Raw genomic sequence first — 26761 nt, forward strand, 5'->3', positions numbered from 1 at the left:
TTATATAAATCGTTCACTCTCATTAATCATCATTCCTTTAGCCTGGAGGATATAAGTGTGGTACGTAAAATTAAAGATTACTTTTCAATATCGTATTAAGAAGTCGAATTTGGATTTCATGGTCGAGCGGCTGCTCATAAGCCACACATCACGCAGGTCAATGCCAAACGACGCCTCACTTGGTGTAAGGAGCGTAAACTATGGACAATTGAACACTGGAAAAACGTTGTGTGGAGTGACGAATCACGGTAGACAATGTGGCGATCTGATGGCAGGGTGTGGGTATGGCGAATGCCCGGTGAACGTCATCTGTCAGCGTGTGTAGCGTTAACAGTAAAATTCGGAGGTGGTGATGTTATGGTGTGGTCGTGTTTTTCTTGGAGGGGGCTTGCACCCCCTGTTGTTTTGCGTGGCACTCTCACAGTGCAGGCCTAGATTGATGTTTTAAGCACCTTCTTGCTTCCCACTGTTGAAGAGCAATTCGGGGATGACGATTGCATCTTTCAACACGATCGAGTACCTGTTCATACTGCATGGCCTGTGGCGGAGTGGTTACACGACTACATCATCCCTGTGATGGACTGGCCTGCACAGAGTCCTGACTTGAATCATATAGAACAACTTTGGGATATTTTGGAACACCGACTTCGTGCCAGGCCTCACTAACCTACATCGATACCTCTCCTCAGTTCAGCACTCCGTGAAGAATGGGCTGCCATTCCCCAAGAAACCTTCCAGCACCTGATTGGAAGTATGCCTGCGAGAATGGAAGCTGTCATCAAGGCTAAGGGTGGGCCAACACCATATTGAATTCCAGCAATACCGATGGAGGGTGCCACGAACATGTAAGTCATTTTCAGCCGGGTGTCTGGATACTTTTGATCACATAGGGTATATTAGCCACTGCATGGATAATTTATGGGTAAATAAGAGACGTTAAAATATGGAGAAGTTTAACGTAGATGGGACATATTCTTCTGAAAGCTTCTTGCCCGGAAGACAGTGGGCCTTTCAAATGAAATGGTTTCTAGCTTTATGCTCTTTAGGCTAAAAGACACGAATGATTAATGAAAGTAAACGGTAAATAGTTGGTGGAATGAGAATGTGAGAGAAAATGGGAAAACCCCGAGGAAAAAACACGGACATGATGCTGTCCAACACAAACTTCGTAAAAGGAGATCAAACCAAAGACTCCTATAGCAACATAGATAAGCGGTCTCCTAAACCGATTTTTAAAATGGAAAAAAGTGGTGATAAGTAAGATCTTGTGAAGGTAAACAACAAACAATTGAGGCCTATTCCGGAAGAAGGGCACATAGACCGTTTTCGTGAACCGAGGAAAGGAGCTTTCAAGATTTTATCAGAGTATATAACAATAACATAAGTTTGTAAATACCTATTACAGGTTTTTTTTAATATAAAAGATCTACTTGATTAATACATAGCTTGTATTAAATGAAAAATATATACTATTTATTATATTTATAAACATATTTGTATTAAATGTTATGTGCCCTTTTTTCGAAAATCCTTGTTGATTGAAGAAATAGCACATTAATGCATCACAATATCATCTTTATTCTAAATAAAACAAATATAAGTTATTACTTATGGTAATAAATGCGTTATTGATTTAGTTCTGTTCGTACTCATTCAATATAAATTAAATCCAGTCGCTGCCTCCAGCTGACAAGAACTTCATTAAGAACCGAACATCTTTCTGTATCTGTTCGCTCACTCCAACAAAAAGGATCGGCTTAGGGTCAATATCTCTCAATTTCTGACATACCATAGTAGCTATTCTACCATCCTTAATTCAATAGAGCCATGTATAGAGCCGCGTTTTTTTTTTTTTTTTTCTTACGAGCAAATTTTGTTGTTTCCACTTACTTATGCACGAAGTAAGCAACAACTCTCGAAGAGATTTTTTTTTTTTTTTCACATTATAAAAGGAATCATACAAAATGCACTAAATTTGAACGAAAAATTTCTCATAGCACTTGTTTTTGCAACACTGAGTAACCAAGGAGACCAGTTTAGCCGATATTTCATTCTTATTCGAGTTGAAGTATTTTCCACTACGAAATCGTTTATTTATTTATTTTTTTAAAATTATTCTTCAAGTTTCAAATTCGTTTTACTATAAAGTACACGCCTCTTCTTATACACAGGTTTACCTTTAGTCTTCATAATATTGCAAGGAGCACAGCAATAAGAGCTGCTAGAGTCTGAAGGTCAGCTGTGTGCCAAAATAGTGGTACAAATGTTTACAAAAAACAATATTGCCACGCTGCAAAAAATAAAGATATCGAGATGAAATTTTCACAGCACCTACAGTATAACATGGTGGTTTGTCTTGAATGATTTCCGGAAAAAGGGCACATAGGCCTATGTGCCCTTATTCCGGAATAGGCCTCAATTGTAGCTCGATAAACTTGACACAAAACAGGAGCTAGCAACAAGAATAAACTTTCGGGTTTATTAAGCTGATACACTTTTATGTTAATTAGCTGATCATGACTTTTTGAGAAAGTACATTCATGTGCACCTTACCTGGCAGTGTTGAGCAAGCTATAAGCATGTCTGAACAATTCCTTAGAATTACTCGGCCGCCTGAACAACCATCAGTTGACGTTCGGAGACTGACTGACTTCACACCAAAATCTTCATTGTCGCCCCTGAATTCAGAAAACAATAGTTACTAATTACTTCATCACGTATAAAAAACTCCCGGAATATTTTATATTTGAACACATACGATAATAATTAGGCTATAGAAATGCATTAGTAAAGCATGTTAACGTTGAGTAACCGAATACCAAAGATTCAGTTGACTTTTAAGAACTAAAAAGGTAGGAACTTTTGGTTAAAAATAGAGTCACTAGTATATATGCTTTCTACATATGCTTACATATCTGCACTTTTTTTTTTAAAATAAATGTAGAGTGGATGAACCATGACATAGGCCTGCTTCTAATGGTTTGGACAGGAACACCTGCTGTTGGTGCCTGGAATAATGAATGTCGACGTTTGTCAAACAACCCTAGACAATTCTGCGCTACCTACCGCTTGACAACTGTTAGGTAGTGTGCCGTTTGTGTTTCAACATGTCAATACAAGCATTCATAAAGTGCACGCCATCACAGAGGATTTGAGGAAACGAAGATGCAAGTACTCGAATGTGTGGCCCGAAGGAACCACCTCAATCCTAATTAATACCTTTGGGATTAGTTGAAACACCGGTTGACGACCCGACCACAATCTGTTTCCTATTTTGCAGGACGAATGGAGGAAAATACCTGCCGAAGTCTATCGCAAACTTATGAAAATTTTCCTAAGGGAGACAGTGATGATAAGATGGATGATAATGGTAGAGTGACGGAACTGGAAGAGAAAGAAAGAATAACGAAAAACATACACATGGTATCTGTCCACCACATAGCCCCCTTGACGGGAGCTGGGATCGAACCAGAGATGAGCGCTCTAGTACTGAGCCACCGTGACCCCTACGACGAATGGCGGACATATGGCATACTAACTCCTTAAAAGCGCATGATGAACACGCTCTTGGTGATTATTTTTCAGAACGGGACAGGTCAATGGTACTTTTGGTCAAAGGCATGTTCAGTGACTCTCTTGAGAGAATCTTCTTATTCCATGCAAGAAAACAACAGATGTTTCAGTTTTAGTAATTTTGGAGAACTTTCCCTTTATTTTTGCTCCTACTTCTAGTTAAACTCACGTTTACGGAGTGACCTAACGAACTCTTAACAAGAGTGCAAACTTCTTAACGAAAAACATAAACGAAAGTGGCTTTAGTAGTCTTTCTCTTTCTGAAACCGTTGTCAAATGGTAATGACTCATGTACTAGAAAATGCAACTAGCTAAGTGTTCTCAATGGAGAATTGATCGTTTCGTCTTTCGGCTTCGGTTGGGAAATCCTGAAATAAAATATTTCCCTTTCAGCAACTGAGATCAAGGTAACCAATGTGTTGCCACAAAATGAAGTGTAAATTCAATGAGAATATTACTTACATATATTTACACAGTGTGGCAATACAAAATAGGGACTGATATGTTTCTTGGTAAATAGCGTCACTGTGGAAATGTTCTGTAATGCGAACAAGAGAATAAACAATTGGTGCAAAGCTCGATGACCCTGAGCGACATTGTCAATTGTGGTGTTTTGAATGTCGTGCAAGTGCGTCGTGATTTCAACTTGGAAAATAGATTCAATATAAAGTTTTGAACGCACCTGGGTGGAACCGCTACGGAAACATTTCACGTGTTGCAGCATCTATGAATACAATTATTTATTCCGTGCATGTGTATTTGGACGACAAACACGTTTCAGTAAAGGACAACAGTCAATTAAAGACGATGAATATCCGGAAGCAGAACATAGGAATCGGAATGAAAACAACGGAATTGGCTGAGAAAATGAGGACAATCATTACTCAAATACTATTTATACTCTTCAAATACTTAATAAAGAGTTAAAAATGAACACGAAAACACTAAGATTTTCGAGAACATGAAAATACTAAGAATAGTACCTCAAGATTTAATGAAGAGAAAGGCGATGTACTCATTTCATACTTCATTCGTCAAAACATGAACAACAGGAAAGTTGATTGCAGCAGATATACTATTTTTACCGCTGGACATGGGTTTTCCAATATGACAAACAAAGTAAAGAGTGGAACTTTTCTTACTTCATCACAAGTCAAAAAACTGTGCCAGTCAAAGTAAAAATCAAGACTGGTCATTGTTTTTTAATGGCAACAGGGCCATTGCGCAAAGAAATTTTTACCTACTGAACAGACTGTTCCTACTGCATTTTACCTTGAGTTACTGAGTTTACGGGATACTGTACCTTACAAAATGTTTTTCCCTGACAAGGACAGCGAACTCCTACCTGCTTTCTGAAATGGTAAAGAGGGGAGAGTGTTTTGATTACCTATCAGCTTACGTGGGATGTATAGGGGATAGGCGAAAAATGAGGCGGTGTATAATAGTTAAAAAATAAATAAATAAAAAAGGGCCAGCTACCTGTTTGACAACCACATTCTCAAGGCAGTAGCTAAAAAGTTTTAAAATCTCAACTACAAATAAAATATCTCAATTGGCCACAGATGAGTCATACTCATTTAATTTAACATCATTTATAGATAGATAACAATACACAGTTTTTCACAGGAAACTAAAATAAATAAATAAATAAATAAAAATAATAAAAAAGTTCTACTTGAAGCATTTATTTTATCCTTGGGGCACTAAACTAAAACATACGGAACAGCAAATTTGGTTTCAGTATGTCAAAAGTGGAGCGAGGAATATTCCGAAACTACATAGACGTTGTTTTTATCGGATGCTTCAGATAGGATTTTTTTTTTTTTTTTTTTTTTTTTTTTTAATGGTTTAATAGATATTCAGGAAGTTGAGTGGCCAAGTTTTCTGCATAAGTTTATGCTTAAGAAAATAAACAGACAACGTATAATCGTTCCATATTCTGCAGCTGAAAACGACAAATATAGGATGCAGTAATACTGCAGCTGAAAACAATAAGTATAGGTGCAGTACAAATAGTAAGAAGATTTAAACTTCGCAGGAAACACACATCACTAGCTAGTTTTTTTTTTTTTTTTTTTTTTTAATCTTGTTTTGTTAGGCATGCAGTGCAAGTCGCTGAAACAACACGCATGTTCAGTCACGTGAATTTTCTTACATTCGCCGCCAGTAACCATGGAGCACTGGTCTAATGAACATTGCGTGTTTGCCTTGAGTGTTTTCTCAAGAACAAGAATACACCAATAATGACACAGCGTAAGTTCACGAATCATTTTAATATTGAGAGAAATGAGAAAGTGTCGAAGCAACAAACTATTTTGCATTGGGGTGAAGAATTTCCGAGTCACTGCTTCAGCCAAGACAAACGTAGAAAGGATGCAGAAGGATATGGTAGGAAGTACCGCGTGTCGCCATGCCATGCCACTAGACATATCAGAAAGAAGTGTGCGAAGGATATTACACCAGGATTCAACACTTCCATTCATACAAAATTTAATCGGTTCAACAGTTACGTCCTCAAGATTACAATGCACACATTCAATTTTGCCGCAGGTTGATGCGACTAATGGAAGAGGACCCAAACTTTCTGCATAAATTAATCATGACTGACGAAGAACACTTTTACATCAATAAGCACAATTGTCCTTCTCGGTACTCGGTATGTGTCCATGCTGAAAAGTTTTCTAATGCCACAACTGAGACAGTACCGTCTTAGAGAGGTTTGGTTTCAGAAAGATGGAACCACATTGCACACGGACAACGCAACCTGATGACTCTTTGAGAATTTTTCAGGAAGAATTAATTCTCGTAACGGTGATGATGCGTGGTCTGCACCCTTCCCACATTTGTAGACGTGCGATTTCTTTTTGTGGGAAGAACCTGCAAACTTGCATGATTTGCGTGACTTTATTCGACATGCAATTCAACGAAGCTCGCTGAACCTGGTGCGAAGAACGATGAGTGCTGTGCGGCGACAGTGTTTGGAACTCAATGGTGGACACCTCTGTGACATTATTTTCAAGACACAACCACCATACATTTCGCTTCTGTATGTACTTCCTAGAAAGTAACAGTTTCAGCAATAAAAAGGACTTACAATAAACATTTCACACACAAACATCATCTAACTTTTCCTGCTGCACCCATTATAAGAACTTACGGAGTGAGTTCAACTTATTTTACCATAAATGCTAATGCTTGGTATAGGTTGCATTGTTCGGAATCGAAATTCTTAGTTTGCACCTCGGACTGTTCAATATTTAGAATTTAATTTCTACTATATTTTGGTCCTCTCTGTGGCCATGGACTCGTGGCGCTGGGATACAGGTAGAAATAATCAGGAAACTACTGTCGTTTTGGGTTTGTAATTGAAGAAACATTCTCAAATGTTCTGACCACGCGTACTTTTAAATTAAACACTAAAAATTTTCAATCACATCCTAATAACTTAATTCCTTTAAATGTTTGTACAATCCGCGGCAAAAAACCTGCAACATAAGCATATAAGTTTATTGTGAAATGACGAAGTCTTTTGCTCCAAAATAAGTGTGCACGGGAGGAGGCCGAGGTTTATCCTCGTTGCACTTAGACGTTATGTTCATTCTCTGTGCTGTTAGGCGTAGTTTCACAATAAACTTACATCCTCATGCTGCAGGTTTTTTGCTGCGGTTTGTACCTTCTGAATGCTGTCAATAAGGCAATTCTTTTACTTTGTGTCTTTTCCGTGTTATTACAACTAAGATTCCATTTTTGAGCTCCTTCGTGACAAAGCGGTTAGCGTACGCGCCTTTTGCGTAGGAAACACGGATTCAATTCTCGACAGGAGCTCATGTGGATCAGATCCCATCTAAAACTGTAGGTCCACGGAGGTATAGCTTCGCTGCTGAACGGGACGCTGAACTCAAACCAAATCAAAAGATGCCTTTTTTTTCTGTTTTTCAAACCGCTTCTTTCTTATCTGAAGAATTTTTGAAACCAACTGTACGTAAAAGATCAGCGCTACCAGATTGTTCCTATGAATGTGAGCCTACATAAATATTACCACTAGATTCCACGTCAGTACCTTATTTGAGTTATGAAAATAAGAATTCCATTTTTTCGATATGGAGCATAAAATATTATATAACAAGAATGCGAGTTTGGGACATTAGAGGAAATTTTATATACAGGAATATACGAAACAGGAGAATGGCCAAAAGAATTCCTGAAGACGATCATGATACTGATGGTTAAGAAATCGAACCCAAAGAGAGGTGAGGATTATAGAACTATTAGTCTTATATCTCATGCAGCCAAAACTTTGCTTTGAATTCTGAACAGGTTATATGGATGAACAAATGAAACAGTTGAGGAGGAACAGTTTGGGTTCAGGAGAGGTAAGGGTACAAGAGATGCAATTGGATTATTAAGAGTGATCCGTGAAAGGTTTATAGAAAAACGGGAAGAGCTGTATGTGGTATTGATTGATCTACAAAAGGCTTTTGACCGCATGAATTGGGAATTGCTGCTGGAAATTCTGAAGAAAGTTGGGTTAGAATGGAAAGATCGGAGACTCGTAAGAAACTTGTATATGAACCAACAAGTAAGTCTTAGAATAAGGAAGGAAATGATAGAGGAGAGTGCAATTGGAAGGGGAGTTCGACACGGATGCTGTCTGTCGCCTACATTATTTAATATCTATCTAGAAGAGATAGTGAAAAACAGCCTACAAAATGATGACGGTATTTTGGTAGAATGATTAGGTGTATACGGTCTGCACATGATATGGCGCTTGTTGCAGAATCTGAAGAAAAAATCAATAAGATTTTAGAAAACTTGAGGAAGAACTGTGAAGAATATGGGATGAAAATAAATGTTAGAAAGACACAAATCATGGTGATTGGAATAAAGGGATCAGTATCAAATATAGAAATAGGAGGGGAGAAAATAGAACAGGTGACTACTTTTCGATACCTGGGTAGTATTATTAGTAATGATATGAAATGTGAACGTGAAATAAAAGCAAAGATAGGAATGACGAAAGAAGCCTTTACGAAGAAGAAAGTACTATTTTGTGGGATCTTTAATAAAGAGTTGAGAAAAAGACTCATAAAATGCTTCGTGTGGAGTATTGTACTGTATGGGTCAGAAATATGGACATTACGCAAAAGTGATAAGAAACGATTGGAAGTTTTTGAAATGTGGGTGTGGAAAAGAATGAAGCGAATTAGCTGTATCGAGCGGAAAACGAATGAGATGTTGTTAGAAATGGTAGGGGAAAAAAGAATAATGTTAGATATGATTAAGAACAGGGACATTGGATAAGAAGGGACAATATCATGAGGGATGTTTTAGAGAGTATGGTCGCAGGAAAAAGAGGGATGTGGCGAGGGAGACTACAATTAATGGACTATATCAAAAGAGAAAAATCGTACGTGAAGACAAAGAGGTTAGTGGAAGACCGCGGAGCATGGATGCTTCTCAGCTGCAGCAAGTGACCTGCCAATAATGGCAGAATACCTATGATGATGATTATATACAGGACATGGTTTTCCATGAACATATCTATAAAGTGAAAAGTGTATATAAGATCCAAACGAATATATAACCTGTGGCTGAGGGTGAGAAAGTAGAATGGATGTTAATCACATTTCAAGACAAGCAGATGCAATTTACTAGGAAGTGACTGAAATTTTTTAATGTTTAATTTAAAAGTGTACGTGTTCAGAATACTTGGCGACGTTTCTTCAGGTACAGAACTCGGATAACGAGAACGGTTTTCTGGTGATATCTAGCCTACATCTTAACGCCATGAGGCAGTGACTACAGAGGAAGGAGGGGGGAATTATATAGTGGAAGTTAAATTCTAAATATGAACAACAGTCTGAAGTGCAAGGTAAAGTTTTGATTTCTTTTGCCATAGTTGCAATAAAAGTAAAATTAAGATCACACTGGTACCTGCATGCTTGAAAGAAGAAAATTTTGGGCTTCCTTTGTAAGCGCTGACAGTTTGTATTGCTAAATTGTTCCAATATCCATTCATACTTCAATGGCTGAGCATCCACACCAAGAAGTACGCTCCCTGACATGTCTTCTCCATGAGCAAATACTGCTACTATACATGAATCTACTTTGGAATGTTCTTCCTTCGAGGCAAAATTTCTGATTCTATACTTCATTTCCTAAACAAACAAAAGAATCAAGGTAATTCTTAAGTTAATTATTGATTTCTAAACTAGGAAATAAAAAAGATCTTATCTTGTATCAGGAGGAAGAAAGTTATCCTTATTATTTCGTTGCTCTCTGGGAACGTTTTCCAAATCATCTCTGAGCTGATAAGCTAGGAACATCAGAGTCCGTTCCAAGAATCAATGAAAGAATGAACCACTTTTCCACTCTACTAGTGCACTAGACGTCAAAAAAGTCAGAGATCAACGAAACAGTAAGGGCAGCCTTTTCTCCTCGAATACAATGTAAGGTCTTTTTATAGCTAAGTATTCAATATGTAACCTATACTTGCTATTAGCAAAAGTTGATTTTTTAAGTAGGTATATTTCTCCTACTCTTTCTTCTTTCTTACTACGTGACATGGTGTCTAGCAAATTTCTCTCAGCAATTTCCCGACTTTTTCCAGACTTTTCCCGACCATTTCCAAATTTTTCCCGACTCATTCTAAAAAAAAAAAAAAAAAATGTTTTCGTAAAATTAGGAAAGGTTGTTGAATGTAATGAAAAAGTGTACAAGTTCTTACCTGATCATAGAATGTCTCCTTCTTCATATATGCAATGAAACAATCTATTCTCCATTTTTTTTTATCTCCTCCTCTATGGTAGCAACCTGTTCTGACAACTGATTTACGATTTTCTGTTTCTTTGCTTCAAGTTTCTTTCATCTCTGTTCTGCTCTTCATTTTTCAGCGGCCCTGCGATCTTTTTCTGACATCACTTTTCTGCGGTGTTCTTCGGCTTCCTTGAATCTCGCGTATGCGCTTCTCATTGATAGAATCATCTGCTTTGGGATAGGAAGGGCTTGTATGCCACCAGCCTCATTGACAGCATCATACACTACACGCTGCGCCACTAAAGAATCCTATGACAAATTTTCAACTACTATTTCTCTGTTTAGCGAAAAACCCCTTTCTAATGCTGCATTACCATGGGAAAGAATTAGGCATATCTTTACTATTTTGCACAGATATATTTGGTCTAGGAATTAATTCGTGCGGTTGGTACGCACACATTGAAGCTGTAGTACAAACACAAAATACATAAATACCTTAAGAAAAATATTGTCCATCGCTAGCCACCACTTTCGCCCATCTGTCAGGCAATGTACGGATTCCGTGGCGAAAGAAGTCCTCATCCTTGGAAGCGATCCAGTCAGAGACCCATGTTTCGATATCTTCTGAAGAAGTAAACCGCTGTCCAATCAAATCGTTGTTCATGCAATCGAACAAGTAGTAGTCCGAAGGAGCAACGTCTGGTGAATACGGCGGGTGGGGTAAAACTTCCCATCCGACATTTTCTAAATAGGTTTTGACCGGTTTTGCGACATGTGGGCGAGCGTTATCATGTTGAACAATAAGTTTATCATGTCTGTTCTCCCATTCTGGTCGTGTTCTGGCCAGAGCTTGCTTCAAACGCATTAATTGTCGTCGATAACGTTCTCCATTCATAGTTTCACCCGGTTGCAGCAGCTCATACTACACCACACCTTTCATATCCCACCATATACACAGCATAACCTTTGCACAGTGAATATCTCGTTTTGGTTGTGATGGACCTGGTTCACCTGGTTTCACCCAGGCCTTTTTTCGTTTAGGGTTCTCGTAATGGATCCACTTCTCATCACCCGTAATAATTCGATGCAGAAACCCCTTTCTGCTCTGTCGTTGAAGCAGCAATTCGCAAATGTTTTTTCGTCTTTCAACGTCTCTGTCTTTCAATTCATGTGGAACCCAATGTGACATCTTTTGAATCATTCCCATGGCTTTCAAGCGTTTGGAGACTGTTGTTTGATCAACGCCTAATGCTGCTGCAAGTTGTTCCTGCGTTTGACACGAATCCTGCTCGAGCAATGCTGTCAATTCTTCGTCTTGAAATTTTTTTGGCTGTCCAGCTCGCTCTTGGTCTGCCAAGCCGAAATCACCACTTCTAAACCGTGCAAACCACTTCTGACACGTTCGCTCAGCTAGAGCACGGTCACCATACACTTCCACCAAAATACGATGACTTTCAGTCGCACTTTTCTGCATGTTAAAGTAATGCAGCAGGACACCCCGCAAAAACACTTTATCAGGCACAAATTGCGCCATGTTCACTTAACTACAAACTGGTGTTGTTGACGCTTTAATCCACTGCCCTATACTACGAACGATACGCGATGACAGGGGTTTGCAACACATGTGTGGATACACGGAACTGTGGGACGCTCCGTTCGTTGCGCCATCTCTTGTCCACCCGCACGAATTAATTCCTAGACCAAATACATCATTTGGTGGTAACACACTCATCCAGAAGTCATCTAGTCTGTGTTCATTTCTTTTGTACGACTCCATTTTCTCCCGCACATGTGTCTGATCTACTAGAGCATTGTATTCTCTGTCTGCCTTTTCTGCATCAGACGCTGAGACAATATTACTCTGCACTAAAATTTCGAACGTTGCTCTCATTTGTTTAACAGCTTCTTCCTGTGAATGACCAACGGTTAAGGGATTAAGAAACGTCGGCGCTTTTGTAAGGGAATATTTTAGCGGGGACCTCTCCTGCAGCTTGGATAATAAATGTTGATAACATTCACGTACTTGCTTTCGGAAACACAACATTTCCTTTCACTAACTTCTGTACATCTCCTCAGTGCTGACATAGTTGCATACCCAAGGTCAACTTCCTTGATACGAATTGAATTAAATTAATATATAAGTTTTCACTTTTCTCCATAACATCAATAGCATTGATACTCTTCCTGTCCATTATTTCTTTTTTAACGAAGCGAGACATCAATACTTTCAATAACTGAGTAAGGCTACCATGCAAAAATGGAGTCATAGGAGTGTCTGACTGTTATTCAGTCAGGAAAGGCTCACGGTCCTCAGCAAGAGATTGAAAAAACGCTAATTTTGCATAGAGCAACTTGTCGTTCAAATTTCTAGCTACTATTCTGAAACTGTTACAGTTGGGTTTCAAACAAATCTTGTTTTTATTATTATTATTATTATTATTATTTGGTCCAAATTTCCACGTGGTTGGCCTACGTTAGATTATTTAAAGTTAATTAAGTCAGGTTTAAAATATACTAGAATTCTTAACGTTACACTTACTGTTCTGCACAAAGTAAAATCTTGCCCAACTTTGTGTATTAGTTCAAGTTACTACATTCTAATAACTTGTTTTTAAATTTTAAAAAATGATTTATTTTGAGCAGAACATTTCAAACATATTACTGTCTTTAGGTTAGGAAAACTTTGCTTAGGTCTTTTTTGTTGTTGCTGTTGTAATAGTTGGTAAAATAAACTTATTTATGACGGCAGGAATGTTGAATACTCAAAATTGACATGCTTGTAATTCATGGGAAACTAAGAAATGGCATGTGGTTTGCCGCGACACTAAAACAACTAGCCTTTAAAGTGTTGAATTATTTACGAAATCATTCCCACGCACATCGTAGTGAGTTGGTGAAAAACAATCCAACATTTAATTTATACTAAATATTATATACGCATAGTACGATGCAACGCCCAATTAACCACCCGTTACTCTTGAAACAAACAAACAAACAAACAAACAAAAAAACACCTTTCTGCTGTCAGCAAACACTGTTGCCAACCACTCACTCACCACTCTTCTTTCCCCAGCACCACAGCAGGAGACAAACCGCGCGCCTCACATAAATCACAGAATATCCACGGTGTACGAGATGCAACGTGTACCACGTGACCGCTTCTACGTAGAAAATAGAAAAACACTTGAGATGGATCGCGATATATTTAAGAACACTTTTAAAAAACATACGATGTAAACGTACTACATCGCGATGCATTTACGAAGGCGAGGTTTATCGGAGTCGCTCCGACAAGCGTCAGCATCATTTCCAACATGTGGAATTTAATTCCATTTTTCCCGACTTTTTTCGCAAATTCCAGACAAATCCCCGAATTCCCGACCATTTTTTAAATTTAAGACGAATTCCCGACTTTCCCGATTTTCCCGACTGCTAGACACCCTGCGTGAGTTGTTTGTGTAGATCGAAATATCTGACTATGATTACTATTTCTCTAGAACTCAGTCGTCAATTTAATTACAATTATTGCTGGTGCTACCTAACTTGATGATTTAATTGGACTGGAGATCAGCGCTACATAAGACATTTCAGCACCGCGGCTACATAAGACATGGAAATGAAATCTTTCAAGTTTTACGTTCCACGTTTATGTCGGCTAAGCTAAAGGAGACGGTGATGGTAAGAAATGAATGAAATGATGGAATAAAGAAAGTGGGAGGAAACAGAACCCCGAGAAAACCCACGCACACAGTGTTTGTCCAGCACAAAGTTCACTTGGCGCGAGTTAGGAGCGAACAGAGGACCCCATGCACCAGGATGAACGCTCTACCACTGAGCTACTGCCGTCCCACTACATGAGACGTGGATCTACAGTCAAAGTTCCCATTTATTTGACAACCACGAATTCCCTGACTTTTCTAGGACGCAATTTATAAATTTCTGTGTCTACTATTATCTCTTTCGCGATCAGGGGATTCCTCATCTATTCTGAATATATATCTAGAGTAGCTGTATAGGTGGAGAAGTTTCGAAAAATAAACTAATTTCTTTTATAAAATATCGCCTTCCAAATAGCTAGCAAGAAGAGAAATGAGTTCTAAAAAATACAAATTTTTTACTTTATTTCCCCGGCTTTGCTAGCTCTTTTCAGCTTTTCATGAAATTCCCCGACTTCTCTAGGACCTCTTACGAGTACACTGAATTCCCTGACTTCCAGATTTTTCAGGTCGGTGGCAACCGTGACAGTTTAAGATGGAATGCGGACCACCGATTTGTGTTCAGATTTGATGCTCTTTCATCGGAAATCGCACGTGCCTAATTTTACAAGTAGTTTCGCAGCGATAAATCTACTTTTGCTATGATATATCTACTACATGTTAAGAGATAACTGTTGGCTATTAAATGACTACGCTTTCATATGTAAATACTTTGGAGATATACACAGGGTGGATTATTTCTCTTGATATACCCTTGTAACTTATAAACTAATAGGGGGATATGTATGACATATACATATTAATAGTGTATATGTCATACATATCCACTATATTCAATACCAACATATTAATAGTGTTGCCAACTCAACAAAGTTTTATTTTTTTCAAATGATATTTACGTCTATTATGAAAATTTTTGAGGAAACATGCAATGTTTTGTACATGGAACTGCCTGTAAAAGCCTGTCAGATTTTGACAGGCATTATACAGGCGCCTGTTTCGGCGAAAACACATGTAAAAAAATATTACAGGCACATTGTCTTCAGGTGATATGCATGTCAAAAAAGAATTTAACTTCTGTTGGAAATGTTGCACGGAAACACGCGTTGTACAGAGCCTGTACATTAAAATGAGAACATGCGATGTACACGTAGTCACTCACATGCAAGTAAATAGAGGGAATATGTGCATGTAAAGTACCTTGAATGGATTGTTGATAACATTCGCAATACAATAAGAATGAAAAGTACAAGGAAGGTGCCTGTTTATCAACATGTAATATAGATGTGTGACATTCGCATTACATGTAAATACCGTGTATTAGCGTATAGCATGGAAGACGCATGATGTAAGATATGTTGTTTTACATTTATCATTTTCGTGTACATGCGAAGTGTGTAACTCCGCTACGTGCAGTGTACAGGCAATGTATAGGTGAACGGGAACGTGCAATGATCATAATTGCCAATAAATGGATTAAACAGATACGTGTGGTGAACAAGGTGGATTGGAGTTAAACATTCACGTTATAGGCATAGGAGACATGCAATATTCAGGCACAAGTCTCCAATTCGACATTCGCTATGCAAAGTCCTGACACATTTATAATAGATGGGATTACAACTGAATACAATGCCTGTATTATCTCCGTGTACATGCGAAGTGTGAACCCATCTATATGCAATGTACAGGCAGTGTGCAGGTAAAGGGAAAATGCAATGATCATGATTGCCAATAAATGGGTGCATACAATGAATAAGGTTGATTGGAGTGAATCATTAATGTTACAGGTGTAGGAAACATGTAATATTCAGGCACCAAGTCTCCAGTTTGCCATGCACATATGCAAGGTTTTGACACATGTATAGTACATTGGAATAGAATTGGACACATTGCCTGTAACATGCAAAGTGTGAACTCACCTACATGCAGTGTAAAGGCAATGTACAGATGAATGGGAACATGCAATGATCATGGCTGCCAATAAATGGATTTAAAAAATACGTGTAGTGAGTAAATAGCTTAAACAGGTAAATGCGATGGACAAGGTTGATTAGAGTGAAACATTCACGTTATAGGCGTAGGAAACATGCAATATCCAGACATTAAGTCTCCACTTTGACATGCCCATTGAATTGATTTTGAGTTTAACGTCCCGTTCAGCAGCGAAACTACATGAGACGTGGACCTACTGATTAACGTGGAGTCCGAACCACATGAACTCCCGCCGGGAATCGAACCCGGATCTCCCACGCCATAGGCGCGTACGCTAACCGCTTAGCCACGAAGGGGCTCTTTGAAATGCACATATGCAAGGTGCTGACACACATATACAAAGGCGTGCGCAGACCCTTAGATTAGATGGATCAAATAGAAGTATTACTCCTTAAAGTATGCAGCCTACATTGTAGTAATCGGATTTGAATTTTACACATTTTATATACATGGAATGTACATGTCTTATGCGTGTCCAACAGCTGTTACACGCAAATTTCATGTACACCTAATGCGATGTACTTTACATGTACAATTCGCTAACACACCCACTAATTTGCTAACACCTGTATTTCACGTGTATTTAACATGTCAGTTACATTTTTATCAAATGAAAAGCAGCTGTCGTCAGATTCTCATGAGGTAACGTATATGTCAACTACATGGAATATGCCGATTACGTACATGTCTTTCCACTCTCTACATGTTGTTTACACGCATTTTTCACGTTGCAAGGTTGCAACTCTATCAACATGGAAACTACCTGTTTCCGTGCAATGAACATGCAATGATCGTGAAAAAAATCCATACCTGTCTCATGCGTTTAAAAGTGTTCCATTTTCAGGCGCATGTACAGGCGCCTGTAAAAATGTGCCTGTTTATGCATGTTTCACAGGCGCCTGTAAACCACCTGTATTTTTTGTCTGGGGTGATATTTCAAATCTACGTTTATCCGCTGTAAACTACCTTTTAATATAAAATCCATACATGTAAGCCTACAAATAAGGTTTAATATCACCTCTAAAAAGTACATAGCCACAATACCACTATTTTAATTGACTGTCGAATGATTTATTGAAAAAATATTGATTTTTTTCTAAAAAGAAAATAAAAAAATTAATTGCAATGTTGAAAAACTGTATTTTTTGTACTTCTAAAGCTCACTTAAAATTCATAAAATAGAAATAAATCATGTTACGAGGGTCAGTACGAAAGTTTTGAGATGTGAAATAACTTACATACTTAAAATCAATTTAACACTTACATTTTCTCAAAGTATTCACCATTAGACTGTACACACTTTTGCATTCTCGAAAACCACTTTTGGAAGCAGTTTTGCCAGTCTTTTTTTTTCAAGTGTTGAAAGTTCATTCTCGTAAGCCACTACAGCTTCTTCAGGGCTGCAAAATCTCTTCCCACGCATGCGATCTTTCATCCTGGAGAACAGAAAAAAATCACACGGGGTCAGGTCAGGGTTATACGCGGATGAGTCATAAGTTTGACCTCCGTAGATTCTAAAAACTGAATTGTGATGTTGTCCGAGTGTACGGACGCGTTGTCATGATGAAGCAGGATCCTACGGAATCCAGTTTTTGGACGCCGTTCCCGAAGCTTCTGGAACACTTTTGTTAGGCAAACAGTGGTGTACAACTGAGCAGTAACAGTCCTTTGTTCTTCAAATGGAACAGTTGCAACATGGTCAGATTTGGAGAAGAAATTGCGACCATCTTCTTCCCCACACTTCGCGGTCGCTTCACTTTTTCGTTTGGAAAGATCCAAACTGTAGACTGGCGTTTATTTTCAGGGTCAACTTGATAGATCCAAGTCTCATCACCAGTAACAATGTCAGAGACGCGTCGAGAATTGCCTCCATCAAATCTTGCAAGCAATTCTTCACACCATTCCACACGCATGCGCTTCTGCTGTTCAGTCAAAATGTGACGCACACAACGAGATGAAACCTTCCTGAGCCGAAGATGATCATGACGAATTTTTGTTACTGCTGGCGATCCAATCTTCACTGTAGATTCAATGTCCTTGAAAATTGTTCGAGGATTTTCTTGAATCATTTGTTCCACAGCGGCAATGTTTTCATCTGACACAGCTGTTTATGTTGCCGGACGTCCAGCTAGGTTCCAGGCCACTTCCTTCCTTCCCTCCCCAATCCTTTATTTCTTTCCTTTCAAAGGATAGTGTGCTCGCCGTGGGAAATCATCCTTCATATGTGACGGGCTAAATGGCCGTAGATACCGAAAGCTCAGAAATCTAAAATCCCAAAATCCTATTTTAGAATGCTGTCTAATTTTGCTGAATTGATTATCTCAACTAAGATTTGATCAATTTCAACTTAGAAAAACTCCTTTCTCCATATGCCGCAGTCACTGGAATTGTCAAGAAGCGTATATTCTTGTATGTATTTGACAACCAAGAGCAGATAACACTAACGCGGGTCCGACTGGAAGTAATCGGTACAATTGGCTTAAGTTCGGCCCTGGATAGATGATAAAGGGAGTCAGTGAGATAAGATATATTTTCATATTATATATATATATCTATATCTATAGACGACAGTCTGCAATTTTATATTGAGAAGTGCTGCGTAACCCCTACTTGCAAGATAATTACCAGTCAAATGACAATTTCGAATCTAACGCTGATACAACCATTTTAAAAGTGTTACTACGCAAATTAAACAGTGAAGGTAGTAAACAGCTATCTTATTCAATTATGAAACCCGAACTATTAAAAGTGAAATATCAACATAATAACTAACTAAGTTTATGGCCTATGGAACCCAGAAGTTCAATGCTGCGTTCACAAAAGCTCTCCACTGACTTCTATCCTTAGCCAACTGCATCCAGTCTTAACTTCTTATTTGTATTTCTGCGAGATTCATTTTAATATTGCTTTCCCATCTGCGTCTAGGTCTTCCAAATGGTCGTTTTCCGATTGGTCTTCCAGTTGAGACTTTGAAAGCGTTCCTACTTTCTTCCATCCTGGCTACATGACCTACGCACCTGAGCCTTCTAGACTAATGACCCTAACAATGTTTGGTAAACCGTATAAATTATGTAGTTCCTTGTTATCAAATTTCCGCCATTCCCCGTTTCCGTTCCTCTTGGGTCTGAACTCTTCTCAGGATCTTGTTCTCAAATACTTTCAGTCTATGTTCTTCCCTCAGAGTAAGGGACCATGTTTCGCAACCATATAGAACAACAGGCATGATTATCGTTTTATATATTTTAAGCTTCAAATTCCTCGACAGAATTCGCGACAACAAGAGATTTTGAACTGAATAATAACATGAATTCCCTACTTTTAGTCGACATTTAATTTCTTCGTGCATATGGATATCGTCTGTTAATACTGATCCTAGATATTTGAAAGTATCCACTTTATCAAAAGTAATATTTGATATGTTAAAGCATCCATAATTTGCAGTATTACGATCTCGACCAACTTCCACGTATTTAGTTTTCTCTGCATTTATTTCTATACCTATGTTCCTGCAACCGTTTAATAAGACCTCCATAATAATATTAACATAATAATTACCCGATTATTTCCTTAACTTACATTGCAGGTTAAGTCTTTATAGTCTTCTATTTCATAACCCAAGGCAGAGAAAAGTGCCTTGAAATTTCTGTGATCCATCTCCGCTCCTTTTCGCTCGGGATATACATCTTGCACATATTTAATATTATTTATAAGTAGAACATATCCTTTTGGCTTCGATCCCATTGGATATATCTGAAAATCCAAAAAGTAGAAATCAATACACTACAACGGAATTCCTGACGTTTTAGACCTCTAGTATATTTTATTTTATAAATGTTTATGCTTATGAGTGTTTATACAGTAGACTCCGTAGTATCCGCTCTAATATGGCGGAAGGGCAGGCTGGATAACAAAAAAGCCGGAGGTCTATAAACTCATTTCTTTGCCCCACCAATACCAGAAGACAATAAGTTTTTTTATACCAAAACTAACTGTTATAATACAGCATGTATTTTTCCAAAAACAATTTACGAATGCAGTATTGTACAGTTATAATCAGGAATAGCGGCAAGTGTACTGTACTGAGGTCCGTGACACACTGGCGAAACAATGAACAAGTAGCAGAGCGCTTCTCTTTTCCTGTCACAACTTGTATTTTCCACACGAGACACAGTGGGGTGAAAACGCAAAAAGCTGGCCACAAGTAAAAAAACGAAAGTTAGTAATATAGGAATTTTTTTATGTAGTTGGCTAAAGTGATGTTAGAAGGGCCCAAATCCATAAATAGAATAGGGTTTTTACTTTATTCCGACTACCTGAGCCACTCTTAAGTAGACCCTTCAGCAGGTCAAATGCGTAGAGAACAATAGAAGAATTGTGACGCGTCCGTTGAAACGGTTGTAACTTTCGAACGCGTTCATAGTTTTTAAATCTGTAAAGTTTTCCTATATCGTACTGATAAGTAGAATAAGTGTATGAAGTGAAAAATTAATAATAATGATGTAATAATTTATAATTTGAATCGCAAGTCAGGCAAAATTTTCACATTGTTTATATATTTTATTAACTTAAAGCGTTGAAAACGTTATGTGCACCCTCGTGCACCACGTTCATATTTTGTAGAATGGTAGTCTGAATATTAATTAATGCTATCGACAAAAACGTAGCTGCCAAAACGTACCAATTACGAAGCGTGTTGATGTTAATTATTGTTCATTTAATGTTACAGTGACAAGCCGTTGCAGTTATCATAACCGAATCAAATACCAAAAATTTGTGTCATTTAAGTAATAATACATTTCTAATAAATAAGAACGTAAGTAACAAGTAATTGTTCATCAAAATATGTGAAAAAAGTGAATGTTGTTAGAGATACATAGTGAAAATTACGAAGTATGTTGACATTCTTTTTATTCCGCCATTTTTTTTTTCAACTTTAGTTGCAGAATCGTAATCAGCAACCTCAATAACCCCTTAATACTAAATTTCATTCAATTTGAATATAGTTATCATATTTTGGCCAGTTTTTTGCGTTTTCGCCCCACTGTGCGACACGTAGGAGAATCGTAGCAGACGCCCGCTTCCAATGCCTTGACTATGTTGTCAATACAACGCCTTTTCTTCCTCATTTAATTACGATAAAAGAAACCTAGGCCGGATAGTTGCGATCAGGATACTCGTAAGTCTACTGTACATTCTAAACCTTCAGAAGTTGAACATAATGTAAACATCTCTTGTTACCAATATTTAAACTTTTATACACGGTTAATACCATATTTCACTTTCTGTACGCAGTATTGGAATTGGTGACTACAGCACTTAAAGCAGAACTCAAGCTACGGTACAAGGGTCTGAACTTCACTCTCCGAGACTTACACAGAATAAAATGTATTTTAAGTTATTTTCAAATTTTCGCAAGAGAACACAACTCACCCATCTTTCTCGAAGTTTTTCTCTGTACTATGATGCTGTAATGATACAGCATCTAACAAACTAATAAGACTGCTACTCACTTAAGATACATGTGATAAGAATTTACGAGTACTTTGTAACAATGAAACCTGCGGTAAGTTGGTCTCACTTTGTAGAACTTTTCCTATGAAAGGATTTATAACTTTTACGCGGGCCATCTGTGTATCTAACAGACACTTTATTCCTATGATTTTAATGTTGAATACACTTTACTACTTGACCACCTAAAATGAATACCACAGAACTTTTCACAGTTTTTTTTTTTTTTTTTTTTTTTTTCCATTATCCTTTTGAATCTGCATTGATTCTTTTAATCTTCTCGCAAAAGCTTAAAAGCCTTAGTACCGGTAGGTGGTACAGAAAATTGACCTATTAGCCTTCTTCTCCCACTACATGGTAGTGCAACAGATATTTTATCTTCTTCGAAATCTGGTGTTGCCAAGAAATTCGAACTTCTTGATAGTTCTCGACCAGAACAGGGTGTGAGCAAAAGCTGATCTTCTCTGTCACTTGAAAAAGGAATGCAATGTCTTAAATGTTTTGGCGAAGAAAAATGTAGCCTGGAAACTCGAATGGTTTGAGCTGTTTTGTTATTTGACACTTTGAGCAGAAAATCTTTCTTCTTCCGTTGAGAAGGAATGAACCGTATGCAGGCAGTTGGTTAGTGTGTTCAGTTTCGGAGCATCTACCTTTCGTTGGCGAGGGGGCAGAAAGAGAGGAAAAAGCAAAGTGGTTTCCCAAACCCACATGTGTAAGTCATTAATCATAGTTAAAAGGGGATCAAAAATATGGCAACATCTTTGGACACACGTTAAGTGACAATGTCACTAGTAAGAGAATACAACTGTTCGGACAATTTCGAATACCACCCACTGAAAGCCATCTTGCATTTTGTTGTTGCGAGAACTGTAAGTGCTCTTCGTATCTTCTGTGAGCAGGTGTAATGCTTGTCAACATCGTTTGAGTAATAGGAATTCTGCGAATACCTTACGTGAAATCTGTTTGCATTTTACCTGACTCTATTGTGAAATATAGCAGTTTTACTGACTCTAGGCATATTTTGATGCATTTCCACGACTTATTTTAATGTTCCTGATTTTGCATGAAATTCCTTGACTTTCAAGGTCAGTGTTACCCTGCACTAATCTATAGATTCTAAAAAACATGCTGATCCAGATGTTTGCTTTCGTCTGGCATGGATGTTCAGATCTTTTTGTGAACAAAACAATCACTGGTAGTAGATTATCCATAAACCTTTGATTGGAAGTTATTAAAGCATCTACAGAAAAGTAACGTTCAAGGTTGACTGAATTATATCTATATCACAATAAATAAAAACTTCATTAAGCACATACAACTACAAAGTTTAACAAAAGAAAGATAAGAACTACATCTCTAAATATTTTGTAATAATTCCTTTCATATAATTCAAGACACAATATTACCAGATGTGGGAAACCTCCGATCTCATCCTAACTAGTTATTGCCAATATATCGCCCACCTGGTGGAAGACTCTTACAAGTCAAAATTACATATTTGTGGGAACATGGCTTTTAAAGTTCGTTATTCCATCAAAATCGCTCCCTGGAAATCTAGTATTACTGCCATCTTAGGAGTTAATTTGTTTAGTTACGCTTCTGCGAAAATATCACCTCGCTTCTCTCTCTCTATTCTCTTTTGAGCGATGATAACTTAAAATTTCAATTTTTTGAGTTGTAACACTCTTTTACCGGGTGTGCGATATGAGGTAGAAGGGTAATCAGGTAAGGTGAAGTAGAGGTATAGTAAGGGCTTGAACAAAGTATCTACCTCTAATAATGACCTAAACTGTCAAGAATTCTATAGTTAGAAATGAAAAGGAACGGTACTTACAGGCACAATGGAGCCCTCCTGTTTATCCATTCTTCGTGCACTACTTTTAACGTCTATCTGTAAGGATGTCATGTTTGTAGCAATTGGAATTGGTGCGTTATACACCAAATTCTGGAGTGCGAAGCCCATAGCACCAGCTGATTCAAAGGTGGGTTGAACTGGAAAGTTTCCATTGGGTGAGGTACTGAAAAAACATGGTGAAAAACATTTGATAATAATAACAACATACATCTAAATATACATCTCTATATATAAAATCAAGCGATCGCATTACGAGAAAATGACTGAACTGTCTGAAATGAATTCTTCAATGTAGGTAATACCTATTTCGAACTAAGCTTTTATGATGTCATTTTGAGTAAAACGCGGGTCCTAAGAGGAAAGAGGGCAATTCAAAATTTTTCCTGAGCGCCTAAAACTAGGATGATGGAACTCGATATATAATCTTCTCATTAAAAATAATCATTAAACATGTGCCCCAGAGTTCTCGAAAATTCCGTTTCTAAGGGGGAAGGGAGACAATTTCTTCTCATTTAAATCAACGTTGTCTGTCTCATTTTCACGGGAAAACTACTGAACAGTTTGAAACGGATTTATGAACATAGCACTTGGGTTGAGCCGGGTTATAATCATGCTACTTTCATCAAAATGGGTATTCTAAGGTTAAGAGGAGGCTGTTTAAAATGTATGCCAAAAATAAAGTTTCTTATGAGACCCTTATGTAGGAATATGCAACTTGGTATTTAAAACAGGATGGAAAGAAATCATGATTTTAAAAAAATATTTTTTTTTTTTTTTTAAATTTAAATCGATTTTTTTGACAAATCACATCTTTCTCCTCGTATAATACAAGCCGCGAAATGAAAAAAAGTAATTAGGAATTAGTATTAATTATGCCATTTAAGTGAAAGTATTGGGGTTGAAGTTTGAATTAATCTCCAATCGTTAACCTATTTCAATCCCAAACAATGTTTCTTAAGCATTAAGGAAAAAGTACAGCAACGTTATCAACATGACCTTTTTTTCACATTAGTTACTGATATTTGACAGGGGCATATTTTTAAATCGGAACTAGTTTGCGGCACGAAATAGGCTACATATAAAATACATAAATTTCGTCTAAAGTTATGAAATCTAAAAATCAGAGAAGGGATCGGACCTCTCTAAATACGACTTTATTATCTGTGAACAAAGAAACAGACGAGCACATAAAAGAATTTTCATCTTAAATGTCCATGCTGGTTTCCTCGTTGGAATAGTTAACGATTTACAAACCTTATGTTACGAAGAGAAGAAAGCAGGATTTACCCAATAACCGTTCAAAACGGGATTTTCCCTAATCATCCTCTCCATGATAACTCGTTTTCATACTGTGCTGTACATACATTTGAGTCTCATTGTATTATAATTATTATATTTTATAATTGAAATAACAGAACAGAACAGAAATAGAAGCAATGTAATGGAATTTATTATAATCAACTGCACACACTTTCAACATACACACAAACAAAACAGTAACCTAATAGAAGGATTGCAGTAAAAAATATTACAACCAACTGCACAAACTAACCCATTTTCATTAGGTAAACCATCCACTTGTTCCCTTGTCGAAGGATCAACACCAGCTGCTCTTAGGAAGCGAGCTAAACCATTTTCTTCTCTTTCCATTATGCAATATGATGTAGCTTTTTACATAAGCACGCATTAAGTTCTGAAAGCACTTTAGTATAATTTCCTGAAATAAAATAAAAAATCAATTTAACATGCAAGACGTAACAAAGTATTGTAGAAATGTCATGGCTGTTTAAATGTACAACATATCGGCTTTGGGCTCAGAAAGAACACATCACAAAAGGCTATAATTATTTTCTGAATATATGCAACCTAAATGTGACACTGATGGAATTTCAAATTCTTAAATCTTTTTGAAGTTATAAACTAAGAAATAGTAATGTTAAGAAATATATTTGGTCGAATAAATTCCTCTTTTAGTTACAAACTGTAAGAAGCCTTATCTACATTACTTATTGTACACTCATGTCCAAAATTATTGACGCATGTCTATAAATATGTTGTTGTAGGAATATAATTTGATAACGAACTCGCCCAGTATTTCTTACAATGTTAGTGTGCGTATAATCGGCAAAGACATGTATGTGGCAAATTTCACGTCAAAAAAGCAGTAAATAAGAACAATAAAACGGAAATTAAACTCTCTTGCCCATTTAGCAACATTTTGTTTTACTCATTCTCATTTTCGTATTTATAATTTTTTTCCTATGAAATTTACCACAAATACACACTTCCCGATTATACATATAGTATCAGTATTACAAGTACTTTGCAAAATCATTATCAAATTATATTCTTACAAGAAGACAGTTATAGATATGCGATAATCATTTTGGACATGCGTGTACATATCAAATACCAAGCTGGAAGTCGGGAAGCCCCTAGTAAATAGAATAGTCTATACATATAAAATATGAGTGTAACGATGTTTGTCCCTCAACTCCTTCTAGACCCCCAAATCAATTAGCACCTAACTTGACCCTTGCCTAGCTTAGGTTTCTATCATGTTACTTTGATGAAAATGCGTAGCCTAGGGAAGGGGAGGGGGAGCGGGATATCAAAATTTATGCGAAAAATTGAGTCTTACATCTTCTCAACTTACGACACAAACATTGAATTAACTGGATAACCACTGTAATAAATAGCTTGATGAAATAGCAACACTACACACTTCTGGTCACAAAAACCTAGACTGCCTGTCAGAGACTAAGTCCAAAAACTTGAACCTAGATCCTTACGTCCCTCGAATCTATACTCACAGAGAAATATATTTCCCTCCCATTGTGACAGAGTAATATGTGTAGTCTTACAAGAGCCACAGACTATCTTCATGTTGCCGCCAAATATATTTACGCGTATATAAAGTCAACCTAGCATGATGGATGATACGGGATGATTCAAGCTGGTAATGGACAGGATCACCTAGAAAGCTATATACAGACTGAGCACTTCTGAAGTCATGCTTTCGTGATTTGGTGGTTAGCGTCACAGAAATCCGTAAAGCTGCTTATTTTAGCATGGGTTCGAATACTGTCTGCTAAAAAAAATTATTTTTTAAAGTAAAGAATCTGCATTTTATTGCAACGAACATTCATGTTTTATGTATGTATGGATGCAAGAATATTATAAATACGTCACGCTACGCAATATAGTAAATTAAATTAATATTAGTAATCCAAATGACAAATCCTTCTCGTTTTGTTCCTAATGTTCACGTGGTCTCGGGTTCGATTCTCGGTGGGAGCAGAAAATATCGTAATTCACAATCAGTTATTTTCATTCATCATCCGTCTCTTTTAATCTA

General features: G+C 37.3%; 1 protein-coding gene across 2 annotated transcripts in view; it reads right to left on the reverse strand.

The window, feature by feature from the left end:
• LOC145670981 (caspase-3-like) overlaps positions 1–26761 on the reverse strand; it is a 52344-nt gene that overhangs the window by 14864 nt on the left and 10719 nt on the right. For both annotated transcript variants that reach the window (XM_081739608.1, XM_081739609.1), the window contains exons 2-6: positions 24956–25120; positions 23383–23566; positions 19617–19790; positions 9508–9731; positions 2554–2678 (exon numbers count right to left, since the gene is read on the reverse strand). In XM_081739608.1, coding sequence (XP_081595734.1) covers positions 2554–2678; positions 9508–9731; positions 19617–19790; positions 23383–23566; positions 24956–25053 — 805 coding nt within the window. In that variant the 5' untranslated portion in view covers positions 25054–25120. The remainder of the gene's footprint in view (positions 1–2553; positions 2679–9507; positions 9732–19616; positions 19791–23382; positions 23567–24955; positions 25121–26761) is intronic.

This window comes from Thermobia domestica, chromosome 15 (assembly GCF_964235325.1).
Source record: "Thermobia domestica chromosome 15, izTheDome1.hap1.1, whole genome shotgun sequence".
Taxonomy (NCBI): Eukaryota; Metazoa; Arthropoda; class Insecta; order Zygentoma; family Lepismatidae; genus Thermobia; species Thermobia domestica.